This window comes from Lissotriton helveticus, chromosome 6, assembly GCF_964261635.1.
Source record: "Lissotriton helveticus chromosome 6, aLisHel1.1, whole genome shotgun sequence".
Lineage (NCBI taxonomy): Eukaryota > Metazoa > Chordata > Amphibia > Caudata > Salamandridae > Lissotriton > Lissotriton helveticus.
The window spans coordinates 1305011691-1305037730 of NC_136067.1; the positions used below are offsets into that span (position 1 = coordinate 1305011691).

General features: G+C 42.7%; 1 protein-coding gene across 1 annotated transcript in view; it reads right to left on the reverse strand.

Moving 5' to 3' along the window:
* Positions 1 to 3473: 3473 nt before the first annotated feature.
* Positions 3474 to 26040, reverse strand: part of LOC144762687 (uncharacterized) — a 324450-nt gene continuing 301883 nt past the window's right edge. Inside the window, exon 4 of the mRNA XM_078647930.1 lies at positions 3474 to 3673. Coding sequence (XP_078504056.1) covers positions 3474 to 3673 — 200 coding nt within the window. The remainder of the gene's footprint in view (positions 3674 to 26040) is intronic.

A 26040-nucleotide genomic window follows, 5' to 3' on the forward strand; every position in this document is an offset into this window, starting at 1 on the left:
ATGTTGGCCTGGTTCTACCACAGGCACGTGAGCACATCTACAGGAATCGGAAGCATTTCCATTCCATCACTGTTCAAGTGGTATGCCATGTGGATATGATAATCTCACATGTCTGGGCCAAATTTTCAGGATCAGCCCACGACTCCTACATCCTGCGTAACAGCATCATACCACAGCTGATGGCAAATCTGAATCCATAGCGTGCATGGATTGTGGGTGAGTACGCAGAGTCAAGCAGTGTGCTGGATGTGTGACGTGCTGTTTTCAGCTACTGTTTGTATTACAATATTGGTCTGTGTATCTCACGCCTAGGTGACTGCATATCCCAACCAGCCTTGGCTGCTGAGCCCACTGAGGAATTCTGGAACCCTGAGGGATGTCCGCTACAATGATGCCCATGGGAGGACACGTTGTGTGGTGGAGCGTACCCTTGGTCTACATAAGTCACGATTTTGCGGCCTGGACAAGACAGGAGGTGCACTGATATACTCACCCCAAAAGGTGTGTCAGATCGTAGTTGCATGTTGCATGCTCCACAACCTGGCCTTGCGCAAGGAGATCACCCTGCTCCTGGATGATGATGAGCAGCCGAGGTCCCCGCCTGGAAACTCACACAAGTCCAGTGACGAGGATAGTGGAGAGGAGGAAGATGTTAACCTGCATCAACAGTTCATCAACTGCTAATTCTCTTTTAGGTGAGTGAAAACGTACAACGGTGCCATTGTCTGCAGATTTTGTTGTTGCTGAAACGGCCTAGGTGAGCTTTGTGACTGCTGCCTGTTGTTGGCTCTGTGCTGGCTGCTAATGTTTCCAGGACAGGGTAGTCAGACACAGCTAAAGGATGTCTTTGTTGGTACTGTTGCTCGTTGCGATGTGTGCAGAATTGAGTACCTTGATGACAAGTGGTGTGTAATGGCTGTGATGCCATCACCTGACAAGTGATTAGCGTCTGCTTGTGTTTTCCTAGGGCCCTTCAGCCTCTTAATGCCTCAAAAAAATCAGTGCTCCTAGTACGTTTTAAACGGAGTCAACATTGTGCGTCCTGTGATAAACATGGAGCAGATACAAACCCATAGGTGTGTATAGAGTGTTTATTTACAATAGGTATATGTGACAGGGAAGTGAATAATTACAAAAAGGTGAAAAGTAGACCAATGAGTTTTCAGTGATGGAAGATGAGACAATCGAGTAGTCACCACAGACACATGCCATTAACCTGGCAGTGTGGGTAAGGACAGTCAACAAAGTCAATGGCAAGGTGAAGAGGGATAGAGAGGACAAAACCCAGAGTGAATAAATAAGAAGTGACACAATTGTGTGTTTTGAAAAACTGCCCTAACTCACACACAAATGTGTGTGACATACTTCATCATCGGGTCTGCTTACAAAACGCCCTGGCGTAGCCACGCACAGGGCGGAGCATAGGGAGGGGAAAACACAAAATACAATATACAAGACAACACAAAAACGTGCCAAAACAGTGATAACCAGCTAAGAGTTACCCCAAGACTGGGTATGGTGATAAATAAAGGTGGAGTGAATAGATTGTGCTATTAAAACTGGCTCATGGATACCCGTCAGCCCTTTATTCATAGGTTCCACAGTCAGTATTAAAATAAATAAAGGATGGGAAGTATTTTCAGAGGAAATCAAGTTCCCAAAACACCCCTCCTTAGACTGCAATAGCCAACATGTTTCGACCGTCTTATAGTGTCCCCACTGAACAGGTCACGTCGGTCTTCTTCAGGACATCTACCAGTCCCAGTCTATTCTCCCCCCTTACCTCAGTCAGGCAATATAGTAGGGAAAAAAGGATCAATAGATCAGAACCATGTGGAGGTAAATTCCGCCATCACGGAGTACAAATACTGTGGAGAGACATAAAACAAATATAACAATACACTATGGCTCATATAAATATCATTAATAGGCTTCCAAATACATAGTTATGCTTCTATTCATGACTCCCCCCAATCTTAAGTGTTGAAAAATTTGCTCATACTATAAGTCTTCCCTTCCGCATAATGTTTCAGTACAAAAGCCCCCTCGCCATAATATGGCTCTCAATGTGATATATATAAAAAAGATGTGTTCTATTGAATATAAATTGCTGCTGCCATAGTTTACACTCTCTTATAAAAACCGAACTCAGGTGTTAACATTAATCCATATCTAACAGTACGTCTATTATCAATAGTCAAATTCTCACATCTTACTGAGTTTATTGGTAGATTAAACTCGAACTAGCGCCAGGCGGGAGGAGCTCCAAAGAACGCAACCTGTGTTCGAGAGGGATACATAAAGAGCACATCTTTTACCAAATACATGGATGTACAATTTAAACATGCCTAGTTACCCCTCCATTTGTGCCCGCCATAGCCGATTAAACAAAGAGACTGGCTACGTAGCCCCTGAGCCACTCATGGGCAACCTCCTTCCATAGCGTGACAACTACTAAGTCGGTAACAATCTACATTTAGCGTATAGCCCCCCCGGGGGTTCTTACTGTTCCGATTGGGTACCAAACACTTCTTGTGTGTGAGTGAGGGCAGTTTTCAAAACACACAATTGTGTCACTGCTTGTTTATTTATTCACTCTGGGTTTTGTCCTCTCTAACCCTTTATGTGTTTATATGCTATATTAACCCATTCGATGCTGATGACGGCCCCCAGCCGTCATGCATCACGGGGCTCATGTGCTGATGACAGCTGGGGGCCGTCATAAACCCGCCCACTCGCGATTCTGCCGCACAGGCACAGAATCACGGCTGCGCCCAAGGGGTTAAGGGGTTTGGGGTAGTAGAGTTATGTTTTGACCCTCTCCCCTTTTCTGTGAATGATGAAGGTGAAGAGGGATGCCATCATGGCTGGCTCCTTGACTGGCATTTGGCTGGTGCTTTGCCACGGGATTCTCCCTGGGATTTCTTTGGACAGTCCCTTGAATGTTTGGCAGGGGGGCCTCTGCTGCGGGCTCAGCAGGGTCTGAGAAATCCCCCTCTCTGTGGCCGCAGGGAGGTGGGGGAACTGTCATCCTGGGGGTCACTGGAGGGAGGTGGAGCTGTTGTTTGGGCTGCAGGCCTGTCTCTCAGAACAGCCACCAGCTGTTCCAGGAGGTCCACGATTTGGCCCATGGGGGTGTCCATGGACCTCAGAAGCAGGCGGAGCTCACTGGAATCTACAAGAGCCTGGCCCGTGTGTCCCTGGGCTCATTCATAGGCCCCAAGGATTCTGGCGATGTTGGCCAGGGCTTCGGTCTAAGTGTCCTGTTGTGTATGACGCGCAGTTGCCCTCCCACCTGCCCTGCTGTCCCGGAACTGTGGCGTCACCACTCTACGCACCCACGTACTCTCCCTGCCCTCCTCAGATTGTGGGGTGGTCATCCTCTGAGGCATGGAGAGTGTTGCAGGCAGCACTGGTGGTAGTGCTGGAGGTGGTGGTGGTAGTAGAGGCTGCACAGGTCGTTCCAGCAGAGGTCAACATAGTTGTTGCCTATGTGGTAGCAGGGGGGCAGTGGGGTCCTGGAACCTGTTGCACCCTGGCATGCCTGATGGGCCAGCTTCTGGCTCTGCATCCACGAAATCCAGGGAGTCAGCATCGGAGAGTCCATGTTCCAGGGGTGGAGTCTTGCTCAGCAGGTTGGTGTGGCCATCTTCTTCTGTCAGTTCTTGGTCACCTGTGGAACAGAGGGAAAATGGTAATTGAATTGCACCCCTCGAGCTTGGTGTTAGATGTATCTTATTTACAGGTTATACACCACACAATTTACTCGTTATCACATTGTATGTCTGCACAGTACTGTGCATCATGACATGATGCAGAGCAACATACATTACTTGTTCATGGTGTGACATGTCAATAGATACCATGCCAAACGTGCTGATTTTGTGATTACAAGGACATGTTGTCATCTAACGACTAGCAGCACAACAACTTTATGTGAAGCATCTTTGTTGATTACTCTGCATGGCAGACATTACATCTGAGCATGAACTAGTCATTCTTATCTAGTGCATACCTTTGTCATGTCATGTGTCTTGATTTATTTGTACTACTGACCATGCTTGCTTTGTTTTCATGTGGTCCTTGATGCTCTGCCCCCATGGCACTTACAGATAGCATTCAGTGCTGTGCATGTTTGTGCCTTGAATTTCTTGAACACGTGATTTGGTGAGCCACACTTTGGTGTCTGTGAGAGTTACATATGCTTAGCTGTCTGCACCCTGTAAGTGGCAATTGGATCTGTGATAATTGTGGTGGGTTGTGAGGGCAGGTGTGGCCATATGGCTCCATGATTTTTGAGAGGAATGGTGGGGTGCATGCATTGTCTTCTTACCTGTTCTGGTGGCACAGTTGGGGGGAATTTCTGACATCTTTCTGGGTGTGTGGTGGAGTGCTCCATCCTGCTCAACTGTGGGACAATGGTGCCTGGTGGGAGTTGTAGTTCTGGCATCCAACCTGGAACCCACTCTCTGTGAATATGGCTACCTACCTGTTAGTTTGATGAGTGAGATCCAATGTCTACCACATGGTTCTGGGTGGGGGGAGTACTCCATCTTGCTCTGCTTTGACACAAAGGGGCCTGGTGGGAGTTGTAGTGCAGGCTTTCTCACCAGAGACACTACTCCCTGTTCAGATGGCTACCTACCTGTTACTTTGAAGTGAGCAATGCAATGGCTGATAGAAGGTTCTGGGTGGGGTGGGTGCTCCATCATGGTGTGCTTTGTGACAAGGGTGCCTGGTGGGAGTTTTGGTCCTGGCTTCCCACTCACACATCCCTCCCTGTGAAGATGGCTACCTACCTGTTAGTTTGATGAGTGAGATCCAATGTCTGCCACATGGTTGTGGTTGGGGGGAGTACTCCATATTGCTCTACTTTGGCACACGGGGGCCTGGTGGGAGTTGGAGTGCACACTTCCTTATCACAGACACCCCTCCCTGTTCAAATGGCTACCTACCTGTCAGTTTGGTTGGAGAGGTACAATGGCTGGCACATGCTTCTGGCTGGAGGGTGCTCCATCTTGCTCAGGGGTGGGACAAGGGGTCTATTCAGGAGTTGTAGTGCAGGCTTCCCACCCACAAACTCCCTTCCTTCTGAAAATGGCGGCCTCCCTGTGTAGTTGACAGAGTGTGGGAATAGGTTACACATGGCTCTTGGGTGGGGAGACTGTTCCATTCTGCCCAGGGGTGGGACAAGAGAGAATAAGATGGATATCAACCTGTTAGGTGAAGGTGAGAAATGCAATGGCTGCCACATTGTTCTGGGTAGGGGAGTTCTTCATCCTGCTCAGCTGTGAGACAAGGGGGCCTGGGGGGTGTAGTGGTGCTGTACTCCAACCAAAATACCCATCTCCCTGTGAAGATGACTACCTACCTGTAAGTTTGGTTGGTTAGTTACAATGTCTGCCACATGCTTCTGGCTGGAGGGGAGTGTTCCATGTTGCTGTACTGTGGCGCATGGGGGCCTTTTGGGAGCTGAAGTGCTGGCCTCCTTCCCACAGACACCCCTCTGTGTTAAGATGGCTACCCACCTGTGGAGCAGAGAAAGTGATTGGTTGCACATGGCTCTTGGATGGGGGGAGTGCTCCATACTGCTGAGCTGTGGGACAGAGGGCCTGGTGGGAGTTGTAGTGATTGCTTCCTAGCCACAAACCCCCTCCCTGTTAAGAAGGCTACCTGTAAGTTTGATGAGTGAGATTCAATGTCTGCCACATGCTTCTGGCTGGGGGGAGTGTTCCATGTTGCTAGACTTTGGGGCTCTTTTAAGTGTTATAGTGCTGGCCTCCCACCCACAGACACCCCTCATGTTAAGATGGCTACCTACCTGTCAGTTTAGTTGGTGAGATAAAATGGCGGCCACGTGCTTCTGGTTGGGGGGAGAGTTCCATGTTGCTGGACCGTGGGACATGAGGGCCTTTTTGGAGTTGTAGTTCTGGCCTCCCACCCAAAGACACCCCTCGCTGTTTAGATGGCTACACACCTGTGAAGCAGAGGAAGTGATTGGTTGCACATAGCTCTTGGGTGGGGGGAGTGTTCGATCCTGCTGAGCTGTTGTATGGCGTTTTAGATTCCGAATGGATTTTCCCGATTAATGCCCTTATATAGGTACAAATCATGTTGCCCTTATATAGGCATAGAAATCCAGCCCTTATTTAGGCATAGCCCATGCTACCCAAACACAGGCATGGCTACTTCCATCCATTTACCAAACGTCACAGCGATTTCTTGGAAAACCAGCTTAAGCCGTTAGGGACTTCCCCTTGCTTAAATATTGATTTCTCCAAAAACTCAGGTAGTTTTACAATGAGCATCTATTCCTTAGGGGTTCATTCATGACATTCATATGCCCAACTTTGCGTCAAACATGGCATTCCTAAACACCTTCATGGTATAAATATACCTTCACTTGCTATGGCAAAAGCACGGTGGTTCGGAGCAGTTCGACGACCTACTTGCCCGACGCAGCTCGCTACAGCAAGTGCCGAAGGAAGCCGACTCTCCAGCTGACACACTGATCAGGAAGCTGCCCTCTCCTGCCGAGACTCCAGCTCCAGTGTTTCTGACCCCCCTTGCCGGTTATTGGGAAATCGAGTCCCGAGACAGAGATACCAGACTTCCTTCATTCTTAGGTATGGAGCTGATTGGAACCTAGAGAAACCTTTGGCAATTCTTGGCAGAACTAAAACTTAGACTAAACAATACTTACTTCTTTCAGGGTACTAGACCTAGGTTAGGTACATTGGGGTAGGCGTATTTTGGAAGCACCAGTTTAGTATTTTAGTCTATGGTATTTATGTATGTATTTTTATATGGCTTAGAAACCATACAATGCTATTACAGTATTATTTTATAATACTATTCTCGCTGTACCCATTATACTTTGCATTCTTACGATTGTAGCAGTTCATCTCTCTTGCATGAGAAAGAAGACTGTTCAATAAACCTTTTATTGGAAACGCCAGTTTATCTATTTCTCTGCACCTCTGGTGAAACGAAGCATGCACGATTGACTGAATGAAATACTTATCTACTGTTTCCACGACTCTGAAGGTATTTTCCAGTCATAGGGAAACAAAGTTGTCATGTTTATGTGGTTGTCAGAAACGAATCCCTTCTTGTGTATTCAAGAACGTTTCTAGTGCCCTCTGAGCTAGCTGGCACACACAATTAAGTTTAGTATATTTGATAGAGACCTACTGACCTAAGTCCTGCATCTTATCTATAGGATATATTATTGCAATGAGCAGAGCCTATTGGGAATATAGGAACTACACTACATGGCGCCCAGCATTTGATAAGGCACTAATTTAACACTAGATACTAAAGTAACCCAGTTGTGCTTTTCTCAGAGACCCCTTTTCCGTAAATACTCCAATAGACGTCTGGAGTGGGTAAAGGGATAATATCCGCCATAGCTGAATAGGACGAAAATCCTATGTATTGGTTTTTTGGTTTGTTCAACGTTGAAGGATACAGTGTTCCAAATAGTGTGCACCTTATCTTCGTTTCCTTGAAATTCGTTTTGCAAACTTTCAGTCAACAAAAATGTCGAATAACGGCAACAACAACGAGAACGGTGTAGCTGCGGCTGATCCAGCCGATGCAGCTCGTAACATTTCAGGTTTCCAAGAAACCGATGAGGATGCTAAAGGCATACCTCTAAATTTAAGGAAAACCATCACTATACAACTTAGAAAAAATGGCCTATCAGCAAGAAGTGGTAGGGCAGTTCTTGTGATACAGGCACATGATTATAATCAAACTGAGGTATTCTATTCATGGATAATCAGCCCTGAAGCAGATCCAAGAACACATGTACACAGAAGATGAACCACCAACAGAATACATTCCTTTCGAGGACATTGAAATACCATTCGCTTACCAGGAGCATGCGCTCTGGTTTAAAGGCGCCCTAAAACATATAAATCACATTACCAGGCTCAGTCCACTAGGTAGACCTGGAGGAACATGGCCGGTTTTAGCCAGCTATTCTCCACATCCTGAAATTAATGAAATGACAGATGTGGAACTACAAGCTCAACTCAAAGAGCTAATCAAAATCTATAGACAATTGGTTCAATATGTCATGCGGGCTCTTACAGTCCAACCAGCAATAATGATTCCACAGCAATCCCCCCACCAGGGGATCACAAATAAAATTACACCACAGACTCTACATTTGGTCGTTGGTTAATTGCCCGCAAAACAGGAACAAATTCCATTCTGGATAGCTCAAAAAAATACTCAAATCGAGGCAGTATTTCCTAATACTAACCCCCCATGATCAACACAGAATTTTAACAATCTGTTTACCATTGGGGATCGCACCACATCTGGAGGACTGCGACACTTGGGGTACAGTCTTTGTTGTTATTTACACTAAAAGACATGGTGTTCCATTTATGGCGGTAATACCAGACGTCCTGAAACCAATTCAAAATAAATACGGGGCAGAGCCTGCTTTAAATCTAGGTATGAAATTACTGAAAGATGCTAAACGGGTCTCAACAATAATATTAGCTAATATTAAAGGTGAAGCCGCATCCGTCGCGATCCGCCAAAAGTTGAGGGAATTTGATGTAACTGAGCAACTACAAGAACTGTCCAGAATAATTGAAAAATCCTATGAAGAATTAGGCAGAGACAGTCTGGGTGGGAAACCAGTTAAACCCCAACTGTCAGAAAGTCCTGAAAAGGTCTTTACTAAAACCACTCCTACTCCTATTAAGCAGAAGTGGGAGAACACTAAACCAACTTCTAAAGAGAAGCGTTCTCAATCCCGAGGTAGGTCTCCTCAGAAGGAGCCCTCTGAAAGGATGTACAACCTCAGGAATAGGGATAATTTGAGAAAACCTGACAGATATCAAGAGACTGATATACGTTCCTCTCATACCTTTCAGACTTCATCACAGAAATCCGAAAGAAGAGGACGGTCAGAAAACAAGGAAGAACCCGTGAAGTCCAAAGACGATCAGCACGTTCAGAAAAACAAGAAACCTCAATTCACCAAAAAGAAGGTAGCACTTCTAAAATTCAGACATGCAGAGGATCTTGAGGACACAACTCAAGAACGGGGAATGGGCTCAGACAATGTTGGACAGAACAGCAGAAGTCACCATAGCTCGCAAGAACTTGAAGGATCATCCGGAGACAGTGGACTTGAATTAATTCATTCAAGTTTAAACTGCAGATACCAGGGTTAGTTGTCCGCAAAAGTTATATTAAATAACACTCTGGATGGAGGGGGACATAACAAGAAAAGTAGGAGCACTCTTTTGGGAGCGGCTTTCTAAGGGTTATGACATTTTTCTCGCTGAACATGACTGGCCACCACAATTTGTCAGGGAGTGCCCACATGGCAAAGACATCATTATGTCAGCCTTCTCCAACCACATTCCAATTCATTTAAAATATACCTATGCCAGGAAATGGGCAGTCACCCAAGCTCCTGCATTGTATAGAAATCATATAGGATGAGATGAGGTCTCTCCTCACCAACTGCACGAAGGCAGTACCCAGTTAAGCAAGAAGCTAAAAAAACAGGTCAGGGAGATATTAGATCAACTTGAATACCAAGGGGTGATTGAAACATGCACCTCATCAATGAACAATCCTTTGTTTCCTGTCTCCAAACCAGACAATACGTCTTGTCTAGTATTGGATTACAGACATTTAAACTCTTGTTGCAAAACATTTGTAGTACAAAATGCACATAGTGCAGCACTAATGAATAGCACCAGAAAGTAGGTATTTGAACGCTGTTTTAATTATAGGGACACAGCGTCACTTCTGTCATCTCCCTCAGGGATTCAAGAATAGTCCGGGGTTATTTTCAACGAGAGTAACAGAGTTACTACAAATGTATGATGACGAAGCCTTGTCATATGCCGATTACATCTATCTGACAGATGATGATTTGGATAGGCACTTAAATAGGGTGAATACAATTATATTGGGATTCGCCTCTGAAGGGTACAAATTCAATTTCAAAAAATCTATTATTGCCCATTTAAACGTCCCATTACTAGGATATGAACTTTTAAGTGAAGGCAAAAGCCTGGCAGAAAACTTTCTAGAGAAATGTGCGCTGCTCCAACCTCCAAAAACTCTGAAAAACTTGCAGTCAATTTTAGGTTTCCTGAACTTCGGAAGAACATACATTCTAAACTATGCAGAAAGGGTTCTACCTCTCTACAAATTAATCAAACCCGATTTTAAAAACAGTTAATTGGACACAAAAACACACAGAAATTTTGCGTTCATTGCAAACAGACATGTTAGCAGCAAAACATTTGCAAATACGAGTAAACATAAGCAACTTAGTATCCGAATCATTCCAGGACAATGCGGATTCATGTACTTAACTTTTAACGAAGTTGAAAAAGTACCAATAGCATACAAATCACACTTGTACACACAAGCAGAAATGAAATTCATTTCAACAGAAAAAAATCTCACAGCTGTTCAAACTGCAATAGCAAAAGAGAGAGCCCTCGCACAGGGTAAACAAATTATGGTCGTAACTCCTGTACCTGCCTTAGAGGCAGTAACAAAAGCGATTATTCCAAATGCAAAAGCTTTACATCCAAGATGGATACAATGGGTTATTTCTCTTGCTGCAACAGACGTTGAATACTTTTTTTACCCTTATTTGAAAACATAAGCATTACTACAATATGAATAAGAATGTCCTCTGCCTATTGAAATTCTGCCTCTAGAGCAATATGAATGTATCATTTATACTGACGGATCAGCTCAACCCGCTTTGGGGGAAACAAGCCTATAGTGCAGCGTGCGTGATCGTTAAAGGCCGCTGGCACGATGACAAATTCCAACCAATGGTCACTTAAACACAATCTCTAGGAGATTGTACAGCTTAGCGAGCTGAACTACAAGCATTCAAGATAGCGCTTGAGAATACGGATCACAAATTCCCCACACTCATAGTGCGCGTTTCCTATTATTGTGTTCAATCTTACAATGAATACTTGCAAAATTGGATTCAAAACGGTTACAAAGATGCAAAAGGTGGCACAATCAAGCATAAATTGCTTTGGGAACAAGTAGTTCAGTTACGACAAGAACTACAAAACACTCACGTGATACATACGCTGAGTCATCAATGTGATGGCGTTCACGTTGAAGGGAATTCATTGGCTGATGAAGCCGCAAAGGAAGCTGTGCAAACGGCTTCCGTAGCTGCAATCACTCGTTCAAAAATGAAAATAGACGGTGAAATAATGCTAGCTGTCAATGCGACAAGCAAAGGCAGCGGTGCAGCGTTACCTATAAATTTCCTCTCAAATACTCATATATAATTGATGCAAACTCCGTTTCTTTTGCTCGAATCCCTGGAGTGGGGGATAGGGTAATTCCAAACAGGAGACGTAGAGTAGCTTTGATATACAAAGCTCCTTTGGGAGAGGGTCTGATACATCAGGGGATCTCTAAGACTATACTAGAATTAAAAGAGATGCACTGGTGGCTAGGAATGAATGCTCACATTCACACATGTATAATTAATTGCAATGACTGCAATGGAGATCGCAGCACAGAATGACACCAGATTCCTGACTATAGAATAGCCAGCCCACTACAGACACCATTGTTAGACTGCATTAGACTTTCTACATGCAGACGTCCCTGTGGACAAATGTTGTCCCACACATAGTAAGACAAGGTTAATTTGGATGTGGCCTCAGCGCTTGGCTGACACTCGAACTGTTATAAAAGTTTTGCAAGTCTTTATCGGCACATACGCAGTCAGCATGCTACATTCTGACCAGGGTCCTGCATTTAGCTCTCGAGCTTATAAGGAGGCCATGGCCATATTGTGTGTTGCAATGCGGTACTCTAGTCCATTCCATCCTGAGGGAAATTCGGTAGGGGAGAGAAAAAACTGGGACATAAAGCCATCTATAACAGCTAGGGTATTAGGCTCGGGTGACGGGTGAGTCAAACATCTAATAAGTGTCCAAAGTAATCTTAACAATCTGCCAAGAAGTTCCATAGGGGGTATCACTCCATATGAAGTCCTTTTGGGGACCAGAATGATAGTATCGGATCTCGATTGTCAGACTTCAGAGGTAGACCAAAAACCCTTTGATATCAAAGACCGTTTGGCTTTTTTTTCAGGACTTAAATGAAATAAGAACGAAACAAAGTAATGTGTTCCTGAAGCCAACCACCACTGAATAGAAAGAGACCGTCCCAGCAAGGCCTGTCTGGATTCCTAAGCTTGGGGATCTAGTCAGAGAGAAGATCGTGGACAAGAAGGAATTTGGACCTTCTTAAGACAACCAGTACTTGTCCTAGCTATCCACGAATCAAGAACAGTATTACTGCCACCCCTTGCTGGTAAAAAGGAGAACAGGTTTGTGTCTATCAACCTGGTCAAAGCACTTCATGTGGCCGATCATAAGCAGTAGGCCAAGTGGACTCCGACCAAGTAGCAGACGCCCTAATCTGGCTACTATCCAAGAGGTTCAAACTGAGAGACTCATAACCTTTGAAGATTCTGCAGTGCGAAAAGAAGGACTATGTAACAAAGCAATGGAACTTGTGCCTCTTGAAACCCAAATAACAGTTCCTCAAGTAACACCTGTCTGTGTCATAATTTTTTATTAATGAAGTAACAAGTGACCAAGTGGTTCCAGCGATTTCAACAAATCCTGATGCAATCCCAACAATTGACAGAACTGCCTCTGGCTATTTCATTAACTTTGATACATTTTCCGAGGATCCCAGCGAACCTGAAACGACACCAGTAAAAGGAACTTTGAAAGAACAAGCAACTGACCTTTTTCATCACTTGGAAAAGACTTATCTGGTTTCACCATGGATTGAACATTGGATTGTGTTGGGTGAGCTTTTTCTTCTACTTTGGTTGACTCTGGTAATAACTTTGGGAATGCTGATAAATGGAAAATATGTTAAAAAGGACACAGCAAGTAAGAACATCAACTTACTACTCAAGCCACACAAATCATCTCATTGTGAACAAAGAGACTTGTCATCAGTGAACATCACAGCTGTTCCTATACCAGGGGCTTTAGCATGGGACAGACCTGATTCTGACATTTTTGGCCCTGCGGAGCTGTTAAAAATTCCACACCAGTTCAAGATTTCCTTTAATGACTTTGTTTCATCTAGTACCTTTTCTGATGATTGGGACTTTGAGACTGTTAATAATATGATGTCAGACTTAGAAATTTCTGCAGTATTTACAAATCATGAATACTTAGAAAGTTCATCAGATTATGAACAAATGTATTGTTATAATCACTATGGTCATCATTTCTTGCACACATCTGAAAACCCTAGAAATGTATTGATGTATAGCCAATGGGAACAATGTCCTACGCCAATCCAGAATCATTTCACTTTAAAAATGTTAATATGACAGGAATGAAAAGTATGTTGACAATTACCAAGCAAATTTATTCTGCAGCCTTTTATGCTCAGCTGTCTTCACTAGGTTTCGACTTTTGGAAAGACAAAATTGAGACAAAAACTGTCTGGGGCACAAAAGATTGGCAAGTGCAGGGGATAGAAGCTTTATTTATAGCCTGCATCATCCCAGAGCAAATTATGTTTTTGAATGACACTGTCCAACATACATCTTGTCTTGTGTTAGCCAAGATAAAAGACCTAAACTGTCCGTCTATACCTACACCTACACCTGCTAGTAATAGCACTTCAGAGGGGGAGGTCGACGTACATACTATTTTGCATCACGACAGAACAGATCCAGATTGGAAAAAATGGTTAATCTGGCCCACAGACACAAACACTTGTCAAGATAGATTCCTGAATAAAACACGGGGGTTCAAATTCACTAGGCCAGATCCAAGATATGTTCAGAGACAGCATCCAGGAATAGTAACAACATACAGTGTAGGGAAGCTGTCCCTTGAATGGCTGCATAGATCTACACTTAAGGATGTTAAGCAACACTTATCTTTACTTAAAGATTGCGTTGATCCTTGGGAATTCTTGCTAGGACCAAGAAAACCGCATCATAAACGTTTCATATATGCCTGTATCTATGCTGCTTATAATGAAGCATGGAAGATTACGCAAGCAGAGACTGCAGAAAGAATACGAGAAATCGATCGTATTAATTTAGAGAAAACTCTCTCTGTAGTTGACAATGGGTTAACGGCTCTGTCGTCAAGGATATATTCTTTGGACAGCATAGTATCTTCTGCCATAGACATCATGGAACAGGACTTGGTCATGTTGCAACATGGTCAGTTGCAAATACGTTCTAAAATGCTATTAGGCTGGACGTTACAAAACCTACGTTCAAGCTATGTGCCTTGGTGTTTAATCATTACTACGTCACTGTTTTCAGAATTCAATCTCACTGATGAACAGATCAAACTGGCACAGAGGGGAGCAGACTATACGGTGCTGAGCATTAAAAAACTGGAAAGATTGCCATTGACTGTCGCTGAAAAGCCAGCAACAGAATGGATTATACATGGAACAATCACTCTGCCTGTTACAATTTTCCATTTTCAATATTGCCTAAAACACATACCAGCAGGCACATATGAAAGGTTGGGTAAAGAATACATCAAGACATCCTAGGAATTTCCATACACACACAGATGTTGGAGTGGGGGAAGAGAAGTGTTTCTTAGTGGTAAAAATTGTGAAAGCGCACTAAGTGGTTCTTTCCTAGGTCAGGGTAATACTTTATACAGGGCCTGCGATGGTTCCTCTAACAACTTATCCTGCCACCTGCAAGGTTCTCCGGCTGAGGTGATTGATCCAATTTTTGATCAGCTTTCTAATGGAAGTTACCTCATGTTGAACGATCACAGCTGCTGTGGCATGTTGCCAGGTTTACCCTATCTAGTAACTGTGTCAGCCAGGGTCACTTGCTGTATGCAAGTATTGTTTCCAAAAACCAAGACAGACCGGGAGTTGCTGTTATGGCCTTCAATGAACATCTCTTCACACAAATTGATACTTTAAGCAGAATGACAGCCATTCTTTTACAGAAAACTGTGCCACTGACCTCGGCCAAAGAAACCTATGATCTGTAAGTCTCAAGGATTTCTGCAAAAACACATGCCCTCTTAACTACAAATTGCCCTATACATTTCTCGGAAATGTTAAGTCATACCTTAAACATGTCTGATATGAGAGGTATTGCACATGCATTTAAGACAGTATTTTCTGGACTGTTAGTACCTTTTGAAGCAGTCCTAGGAATATTTCCAAACTTTGTGCACTGTATATTTGGCGGATTGCCTCTCATTTTGAGACTCGCTGCAGAGATACTATTTTTGCTCCTACTGCTGCGATATGGCAAGTCAATCCACAAGTGACACCCAGTTCACCATGGAAACAACTCTACTGGCGATGAAGTGTCATGAGCGCATCGTCCACATTTTGGGACTACCTAGTATAAGAGAATTTAATACCACATGGTTTCTATCATTCAGACCAATTTGGCAAGATTGCATCGGATGTATGACGTTACAACTCATACTTTTACAACGCATACCATTACAACGAAATTTTTACAACGCAAAAACTATTACAACGCATGTATTTACAATGCATGTTTTTACAACGCAGGTACCTTTACAACGCATACCATTACAACGTAAGTATTGGTAAGTATATATTAATTTTTTTAATTTAAATTAAATGAAATTAATATCATTTAATTTAATTTAATTTAATGTAATTTAATTTAATTTAATTTATTTTCATTTAATTAATTTAATTTAAATTTAATTTTATTTTATTTTTACCCTGTACCCCTGTACCCCAAAAACCCAAAACTGACCCTAAACTCTAAAAATACCCCTGTACCCCAAAAACCCAAAACTGACCCTGAACCCTTAAAATACCCCTTTACCCAAAAACCCAAAACTGACCCTGATCCCTAAAAATACCCTTTTACCCAAAAACCCAAAACTGACCCTGAACCCTAAAAATACCCTTTTACCCAAAAACTGAAAACTGACCCTGAACCCTAAAAATACCCCTTTACCCAAAAACTGAAAACTGACCCTGAACCCTAAAAATACCCCTTTACCCAAAAACTGAAAACTGACCCTGAACCCTAAAAATACCCCTTTACCCAAAAACTGAAAACTGACCCTGAACCCTAAAAATACCCCTTTACCCAAAAACTGAAAACTGACCGTGAACCCTTAAAAATACCCCTTTACCCAAAAACTGAAAACTGACCCTGAACCCTAAAAATACCCCTTTACCCAAAAACTGAAAACTGACCCTGAACCCTTAAAAATACCCCTAAAAAAACCTAACATATAACATTTTAAATATGATTATATACTTACCAATACTTACGTTGTAATGGTATGCGTTGTAAAGGTACCTGCGTTGTAAAAACATGCGTTGTAAATACATGCGTTGTAATGGTTTTTGCGTTGTAAAAATTTCGTTGTAATGGTAGTGCGTTGTAAAAGTTGCGTTGTTTCCCATTGCATCTTACCTGTTCTACGCTGCCTGCTATGCGGAGAAGAATGCGTGCTAGACACATGTCTGACACTCCCATCAGTCATGCCAACGGATGTTGATACTTTGCTTGAACCAGTAACGTCCCATGCACTGTGTTGTCCCCAGCGGCTACCAATTCTAATGACGTCATTCATTGAGATCTCACAGACGCAAAATGCTGCGGTGAGGTACGAGAGAAAACAGGCACATAGGTACCATCCATTACGAACATTGCTAATGCCACCAATGCTGATGGCGATGCTTCACATCTATGTGCGGTTGATCTTCTTAGCGAGGTAATCCAACTTTCACCTACAATGGTAGACACATTTTTTAGAGACTTAGAAGATTTGGTGTTTTCTCCAAACAATAACACTTACTTTTGATTTGGCACACAGTGTTCTGGGAGACTCTGAATTCGACCTTCATTTTTTCAAAACAAAGTTATAACTTTGGAACTTTTTTTTCTATGATTATAAATTTTTTAAAATTTGTATTTTTCATTTTTTGGCACAAAGTAGTCTGCTTAAAGTAGAATTATTCATAGAGAACTAGAATTCTTTGGGGAAAAAAGAACTTCCAGAGACAATATTTGACCTTGTCTACATAACAAACAGTTTTATGTATTCTGAGATGAAATGATTTCGGCCCTTTTTCTTCTGTATTTACGAGCCATTTCAGAAATATATTTTCATGATTCGTTCAGACAGCATTTACAAATGTCAACTATATGCTTAGAATGAAACATTGCTTTTAATGCGTACAGCACCAATGCGCTTTTGTGTACACCAGTACCATTGCATTTTTATGTGTTTTGGTGGGTTTTAACACATCATGTTTAGATATGTTTAATGTGTTTAGAACTTAGTAATGTCGTACATAAGAAAGTGGAGTGGGTGTTGTATGGCATTTTAGATTCCGAATGTATTTTCCCGATTTATGCCCAGGGCCAGACTGGGAACTGAAAGCAGCCCTGGCATATTTTGCCAGACCAGCCACCATCTGGGGTGTATGGAGCGCACGCAGCATGCGAGCCTGACTCCCACTAGGGGGGTTTTGGAGGATCACCCCCCAACGAAAATTTTGGAAAAAGACAGACCAAAATGGTGAATTTTACAGCACATTTTTCATTACATATTCAATTGTATCAACTTTCAAAGCACAGTAAATAGTAAATGATGACCTTAAAGAGCACCAGGTTACCCACCCAGTCATATGTAGACATGCTTTCAGAGAGCACCAAAAATAGACACAAGTAGTGAATCAGAGAGAACAAAGTAAAAGTGAGACCAGCCCCCAAATGGTGTGCAGCGAGCAAGCACAGTGAGCAACCACTACTAAAGGGAGGTTGGGGGGTTGTCCCCCCAAGTAAAATTTGGAGACAGAAAGGCCAAAACAAAGCATTTTTCAACACATTTTTCATTACATATTAGATTGTATTACCTTTTATAGAATAGTAAATGATTACCTTATGGAGCACCAGGATACCCAGTCATAAATCACAGACATTCCAATAGAGAACACTAAAAAATGAACGTCTAGCACGAAACATGAATTTAAATATACCCAATTTATTCTTCATATGAAATTGCATTAAGATGTTTAAAAATGCACTTAACTTCGAACAAGTGTGCAAAGGTTCAGAGTAAAAAGTGTACAAGACAATGTGCAAACATTAACTGATGTTTATATCCTGAGTTTTGTAAACAGTGCTCAAATGAAGCATCTTATGTAAAGTGAGGCAAGAAACTGGAAATTCACACTTAAGCACCGAGGCACTGACCCAGGCCTGATCACACCAGGCCAGAAAGCACAGACACGTCACACAAAAGCACCCAGGCCAGTAAGCATTGAAATGTCACAAATGAGCCTCCAGGTCACTGAGGCCAGAAACTATGGAAATAGCACACATAAGCACACAGGCCAGAAAGCATTGACATGTCACATGTGAGCCTTCAGGTCACTGAGGCCAGAAACTATGGAAAAGTCACACTTGAGCACCCAGGCTGCCGGAAGGCATGGAAATGTCTCACATGTCACCCTAGCCAGAAAGCATGAACAATTCACACAAAGGCATCCAGGCTGGTGGCACTGGAACACTTTTCAGAGTGTGGGTGCTGCCATCAATGTTGCCTGTACATCACTGAAGTCATGGAACTGTGAAAAATTCAAGCATCATAACAAGCACAAGGGTATCAATTCAGTCTTGCCTATCCCGGGACATATACACATTAAAAGTATATGCCAAACCATTTAAATACACTGCACTATGCATACTGCATCCTGCCTTATGGAAAGGGCTTGTGCTTGTGGTGACATCCTGGTGACATGTGTAGTAAAAGGGAATATATTTAGGCCTGGCAAAAGGTTCCTTTTGTCGGGTCAAAATGGCAGTTTTACAACTGCACAGGCAGACTGCAATGACAGGCCCTGGCCTCTGCACATGTTTAAATAGGCTACTTAAGTGGGTGGCACAATAAGTGTTGCAGGCCCACTGGCAGCCTTTAATTTAAAGTCCTTGGGTACATATAGAACCACATTTCTAGGGACTTACAAGTAAATGTCATTTTCCAATTCAGTGTAAGCCAATTTTACCATGTTTAAAAGAGGGAACAGCTTATGCAAATAGGAGTTCCGGAGTCCGTGACAGAGTGCAGAGCAGCATCTAGAGACAGCACGGGCCTCACTGTCACAGACGAGATGTGAGCCTCTGATGCTGCAAGAGCCAACAGGTTGCTGTGACTCTTAGTGACAACAGGGCAATGTTCAAAAATATTTTAATAATGCTTGAGTTGAAGGCAAGCCAGAGCATCGGGTATAAATACAGCACACAGATCTGTCCCTGAGAAGGGGACGATAAATTAGTGAGCCCCCTTTGGAATGAGAGGGGGTTTGGACAAGTTTACAAAGAATCCAAGATGATAGAGCACCTTGCATACCCGAGAAGTGACATTCTGCATGACCCTTTATGGATCATCTAGTCTTTCAGGCATGAATGGACAGAGATAACTAGCTTGTGGAGAAGTCCCATGAATGAGCTCAGAGACTTGGTGAAGACACAGGGCAGATTTAAGGCTGAAGAATAGGACCCAAACTGAAAGTATAGCTCCGCCACACCTGCCAAAAAACCTTAACCAAATGTGTGCGTTGTTTGTTACCACATTATATATACAGAAAGCACCACAAAATGTACAGGTAGTGTAAAACAAATTATAGGAAGGACATTGTATTTAATTAGAAATCTTCTCATTTACTCAATTGTTTGTGGTGATTATAGTTATTCTCTAGCCAAGTTTCCTGGTTGTATGACTTACATTTTGATGGCTCAATTGTTCCATTTATTCCAATGTAGTTGAGTAGCTAATGCCTTAAAGAGGTCCACAGATCACATCCGCGATTATGAAGACCGTACCAGTGCATCCTGCTCCAAAAGCTTTCCTTACTATGTAGAGCTTCTGGGGGGTTCCCAAACTGAATCCGCCTGACCTCCATGATAAGTTGTTCTGCAGCCTCCTACTCAGATCCCTGCTTAGCCCTCAGCATTGAGTTATGTGACTGGGGCAGCCATCAGGCCTCTAGGGTCTCCCAGAATGTGGTCAGAAGAGACAAAGCATTGAGCTTCATCTTGAAGACTATAGGGTTGCCTGAGTACCATGTAACCCGAGGAAGAGCTCTCCGGGGCGAGCCTGTGGGAATTATTTCACCCCTAAGAGATAGCTTTGCTGTCAGATGCCTGGAATTAGTCCTCTATAACCAGACAAATCTCTCTCCTGGCTTAGAACTACACAATTCTGAGTCCACTGAATAAAATCCCTAGGTGGACAACAATGAATTAAATAAATCTTCAAACTATTTCTCTTTTAAATCTTGTGTGTGGGGTGACATTCTGGTTTGGCTTCTGTGTCTTTATACTTTGTATAGGTTCAAATGCTGGGGCCCCAAATTAGGTTGGTGGCGAGGCCTAGGATTGTTTAACATGATCATGGCAACAGGTTTAATATGTTCTTCATCAGGGCTTTAAATGGGATGAAAAAACTGGGGTGGGGGTCCCAAAGGGGCATGGTCGATGTCATTGAGGCCGTGGCTTAAAATACCTAAGCTAAAAGCCTGTGCTTAGCAGAGTGTCTCCACCCGACTGGTATTTTGATTCTTCTGTCATTGCATCCAGATACATAATACAGCAAGTAACATTATACCTACAACAAGCCCGCACTATTGGCTTTGTCAATGGATGTTAGTTGCATAAGATAAATAAGCGACAACTATGGCTTCGTAGTGTATAATATTGAAAATGCTTCAGTTCTGAAATGATGAGACTGTGAAAGAACGATAACGAGGCTCTTTGAAGTTGCATTAAAGGCAGCGAAGGATTGCACTGCTGCAGAGTGATCCAAGAACAAAATTGGTTTAATGCACAGCTGTGGCTTAAAGAAAGAGTTCTACAAAAGTTTTTGAGGTTGTTATATTGAAGTTAGGGTGCTCCAACAAGTGGCGTAGCCGGCCTACTAAGCTAAGTAGACAAATGTTAGATGAGCGCACTGACGAGTGTTAGTGCGTCCCTGTGGGCACACTTTGTGGTTCGTATGAACTATAGACTCCTTGGTGAATGATGTGTCAATTTATTATTGGTCATAAATTCAACAGTTCATCAATATTTCGTTTCAAAAGTAATTTGTTTCGTATCCAGTTGCGATAGTTGAACGATATATATCCATCAATGTTTAGCAAACATGCTCCAATGCATTTCGGGCATTGCCCTTTCTCAAGGAGCTCTAGAAAAATGAAAGATAACACAGTGTATACTAGTTGCGCTAAATCAAAAATTCATCTCACAGCTTGAAATGACATCAAAACATGCAACAAAAAACGTGCGTTTTTGATTAAACATGGAATGGGGTGTGGGGGTGTGGTAAGGAGGCGGTGGTGGTGAGACAAGAGGTGACAATGTGGTTGAAGCAAAACGGTAAAAAAAGTGTGGGATAGGTAGGTGAGACACGTACCAGTGATGGTTGGATGGCGGAGTCGGGTCGAATATCGCTGTTGGAAAATGGGTGCAATTAGCAATGGGCTTCTCGTAGTCAGAAAACGGAAGCAGGTAAGAGTATTAGCTTGTGTCTTAACTTACTTCAAAACAATGAAGCTGGAAATCTAACGGTGGGGTCTGGACGCTCCTCGCTGTGGAAACCAACGGGGAGGATGAATCACGGGTTGGTGGCCCGCGGCGTCAGGGTGTTTAAATCGGCCTGGTGTTTCCGTGTGTCATCGTGTTTGTTTGGACATAAAAAAAGGACTGTAGGGATGTTGGCAAAAAACGTAGCAGCCAACTTGGAATGGTGAAGACAAAGGCTGTGAAACGACACTCGGGGTGGGGAAGACATGTACAGTGGGAGTGAAGGGTGAAATAAAAGTTGGAATAAACACAGAAATAAAATTGAAGGATGTGTAAAAAGGTTGCATCATCAACCGTACATATTTTGGCAATGCGAATAGATACACAAAGGTACTTTACAGGTAGCAACTTAGTTCAATACGGTCATTAAGACCGAATTGTTTCAAGGATTGCAGTCGATAAATCCAGGATGTTTCGCGTTGTAGAAGAGTTCTATTGTTGTCTTTGCCTTCTTTTTTTTCCACCAGTTCAAGTACCATATACTTTAGTTGAGCTATGTTATGTTTTAGTTCATTGAAGTGCGTGGCTACACTTGATCTTTCATTTCTTGTCCGTATATTAGATTTATGCTCATTGAGCCGTGTTTTTATTTTCCTTTCAGTTTTCCCTATGTAGATTTTTCCACATGGGCATTTTAACAGCTAAATAAGCTTCATTGAGTCACAGGTGGCGTTGACATTGATCTTGATTTTGTTGCCTCTCATGGGTTGGTTGATGTGGTTGCCTCTAATGACGTTGTTACAGCTGTTACAATTGTGGCAAGGAAGTGTGCCATTGTAAATAGTTTGTTCAAGAGGTTTCTTTGATAATATCTCTTTGAGATTCGCTGTTCTGGTGTACGCGAAAATTTGAGGAGCACTGAATAATTCTTTGAAATCCGGTTCGGTGGCAAGTATCCTTCAGTGGTTTAGTATGATATTTCTGAACTGGTGACTTTGGGTGGAAAACTGAGAGACCACAACAATGCAGTTATCTTCCTGTTTAGTGACTCTTGTAAGAGCTTTGTTGCGTGTGATGGTGTTAACTCTCTCTGTTGCCTTGGTTAAGATGTCTTGGGGGTACCCCCTGTCTTTGAATCTGGTTTCGGTTTCTTTCATGCGGGTTAGACATGTGTCAGATGATGATGTTATTCGTTTAATTCGCTACATTTGGCTGTAGGGAAGGTGTCTTTTAAGTGAATTCTGATGAAAGCTGGAATAGTGGAGGGTGTTGTTTTGGTCTGTTTCCTTCCTAAACAGGTCAGTTATGATTTTGCCTTCTGTTAACTCAATGGAGACGTCCAAGAAATTTATCATGTGGTCACTGATGTTCCAGGTTAGTTGTATCCTCTGGTCTCTAGTGTTTAATTGAATGAGTTCCTCCTCAAGTTTGATTTTGGTGTCTTTCCAGATGAAGAAGAGGTCATCAATGTACTGCACAAAAAGTTTTAAATTGTCTGTCCAGTTCTTGTTGTCGTAGATGTATGTGTTTTCAAACTCAGCCATATACAGGTTGGCATACGTTGGCGCTGCGCAGTTGCCCATTGACATTCCGGACAATTGTAAGTACCAGTGATGTTCATGGGTGAAGTAACTGTGGTAGAGTGTGTAAATCATGAGTTCCATAAGAAATGGCTGCAAGACCGTGGGGATATCACTGTTGAGAATGGCTTTTTCAACGGCTTCTATCCCTCCGCTATGGGGAATAGACGTGTATAAACTGCTGACGTCTGCTGTGCATAGAATGAGCTTCTCTCCTTCTATTATTTGTACTTCAGCGAGTTTTGCCAAAAACTCAGTGGTGTCTTTTATGTAGCTCTTTTGGATCTTAACAAGAGGCTGTAGGTGATGGTCCAGAAATTTGCCAACTGGTTCGTGGATGGAACCTCTGGTTGAGACTATCGGTCGGAAAGGTGGGTCCCTTAGGTTTTTATGGATCTTCGGGAGCATGGTGATTGTTGGACTGAGAGGATTCTCTACTGTAAGGTATTTTCTGGTTCTCTCATCAATGATCTTATCATTCATGGCTTTGCTGATGATTTCCATTAGTATCTTTTTGAATTCGGTAGTCGGATTCATTTCAAGTGGCATGTATGTGTTGAGGTCGGAGATGTGTTCTGATGTTTTAGAAGTGTACATGCTGCTGTTAATGATGACTAATGCGCCACCTTTATCCGCTTTAAGGCATTTAATATTGTTGTTATTGGCTATTTTTTTCAAAGTGTCCTTGTCTTTACGGGTGATGTTTGATTGCAGTCTTTTTCGGAAGTTGATTCTGGCGATGTCTTGTTTGACCAAGATTTCGAAGGTGTCAATGATTTGTGACTGCTTGGCGGCATATATGAGCTTTTTGGGCGCAAGCCTAAAAGTTGGTCAGGTTTAACTTCCGTGGATGGTGTTAGTACGTTGTTGAAAAAATGTCTTAGCCTGAGTTTTCTGGTCAGTTTGAAGGTGCTTATCTCTAATTCCAGGAGATTACTCAAGTGGGTTGGAATGAACGAGGTCCCTTTTTGAAGAAGGTTGATTTCATATGGTGTTAATGATGTATCAGAAATATTGATAACTAACGATTCTTCTTTTTTGTACTTTTCTTTGAGCTTCTCGTGGTGATCTGATTTGTTTCTTTTGCCCCTCCGGGGTCTTCGGTTTCCTCGGGGCCAACAGTGATATCCCCACGGTCTTGCAGCCATTTCTTATGGAACTCATGATTTACACACTCTACCACAGTTACTTCACCCATGAACATCACTGGTACTTACAATTGTCCGGAATGTCAATGGGCAACTGCGCAGCGCCAACGTATGCCAACCTGTATATGGCTGAGTTTGAAAACACATACATCTACGACAACAAGAACTGGACAGACAATTTAAAACTTTTTGTGCGGTACATTGATGACCTCTTCTTCATCTGGAAAGACACCAAAATCAAACTTGAGGAGGAACTCATTCAATTAAACACTAGAAACCAGAGGATACAACTAACCTGGAACATCAGTGACCACATGATAAATTTCTTGGACGTCTCCATTGAGTTAACAGAAGGCAAAATCATAACTGACCTGTTTAGGAAGGAAACAGACCGAAACAACACCCTCCACTATTCCAGCTTTCATCGGAATTCACTTAAAAGACACCTTCCCTACAGCCAAATGTTGCGAATTAAACGAATAACATCATCATCTGACACATGTCTAACCCGCATGAAAGAAACCGAAACCAGATTCAAAGACAGGGGGTACCCCCAAGACATCTTAACCAAGGCAACAGAGAGAGTTAACACCATCACACGCAACAAAGCTCTTACAAGAGTCACTAAACAGGAAGATAACCGCATTGTTGTGGTCTCTCAGTTTTCCACCCAAAGTCACCAGTTCAGAAAGATCATACTAAACCACTGGAGGGTACTTGCCACCGAACCGGATTTCAAAGAATTATTCAGTGCTCCTCCAATTTTCGCGTACACCAGAACAGCGAATCTCAAAGAGATATTATCAAAGAAACCTCTTGAACAAACTACTTACAATGGCACACTTCCTTGCCACAATTGTAACAGCTGTAACAACGTCATTAGAGGCAACCACATCAACCACCCCATGAGAGGCAACAAAATCAAGATCAATGTCAACGCCACCTGTGACTCAATGAATCTTATTTACCTGTTAAAATGCCCATGTGGAAAAATCTACATAGGGAAAACTGAAAGGAAAATAAAAACACGGCTCAATGAGCATAAATCTAATATACGGACAAGAAATGAAAGATCAAGTGTAGCCACGCACTTCAATGAACTAAAACATAACATAGCTCAACTAAAGTATATGGTACTTGAACTGGTGGAAAAAAAAGAAGGCAAAGACAACAATAGAACTCTTCTACAACGCGAAACATCCTGGATTTATCGACTGCAATCCTTGAAACCATTCGGTCTTAATGACCGTATTGAACTAAGTTGCTACCTGTAAAGTACCTTTGTGTATCTATTTGCACTGCCAAAATATGTACGGGTGATGATGCAACCTTTTTCCACATCCTTCAATTTTATTTCTGTGTTTATTCCAACTTTTATTTCACCCTTCACTCCCACTGTACATGTCTTCCCCACCCCGAGTGTTGTTTCACAGCCTTTCTCTTCACCATTCCAAGATGGCTGCTACGTTTTTTGCCAACATCCCTACAGTCCTTTTTTTATGTCCAAACAAACACGATGACACACGGAAACACCCGGCCGATTTAAACACCCTGACGCCGCGGGCCACCAACCCGTGATTCATCCACCCCGTTGGTTTCCACAGCGAGGAGCGTCCAGAACCCACCGTTAGATTTCCAGCTTCATTGTTTTGAAGTAAGTTAAGACACAAGCTAATACTCTTACCTGCTTCCGTTTTCCGACTACGAGAAGCCCATT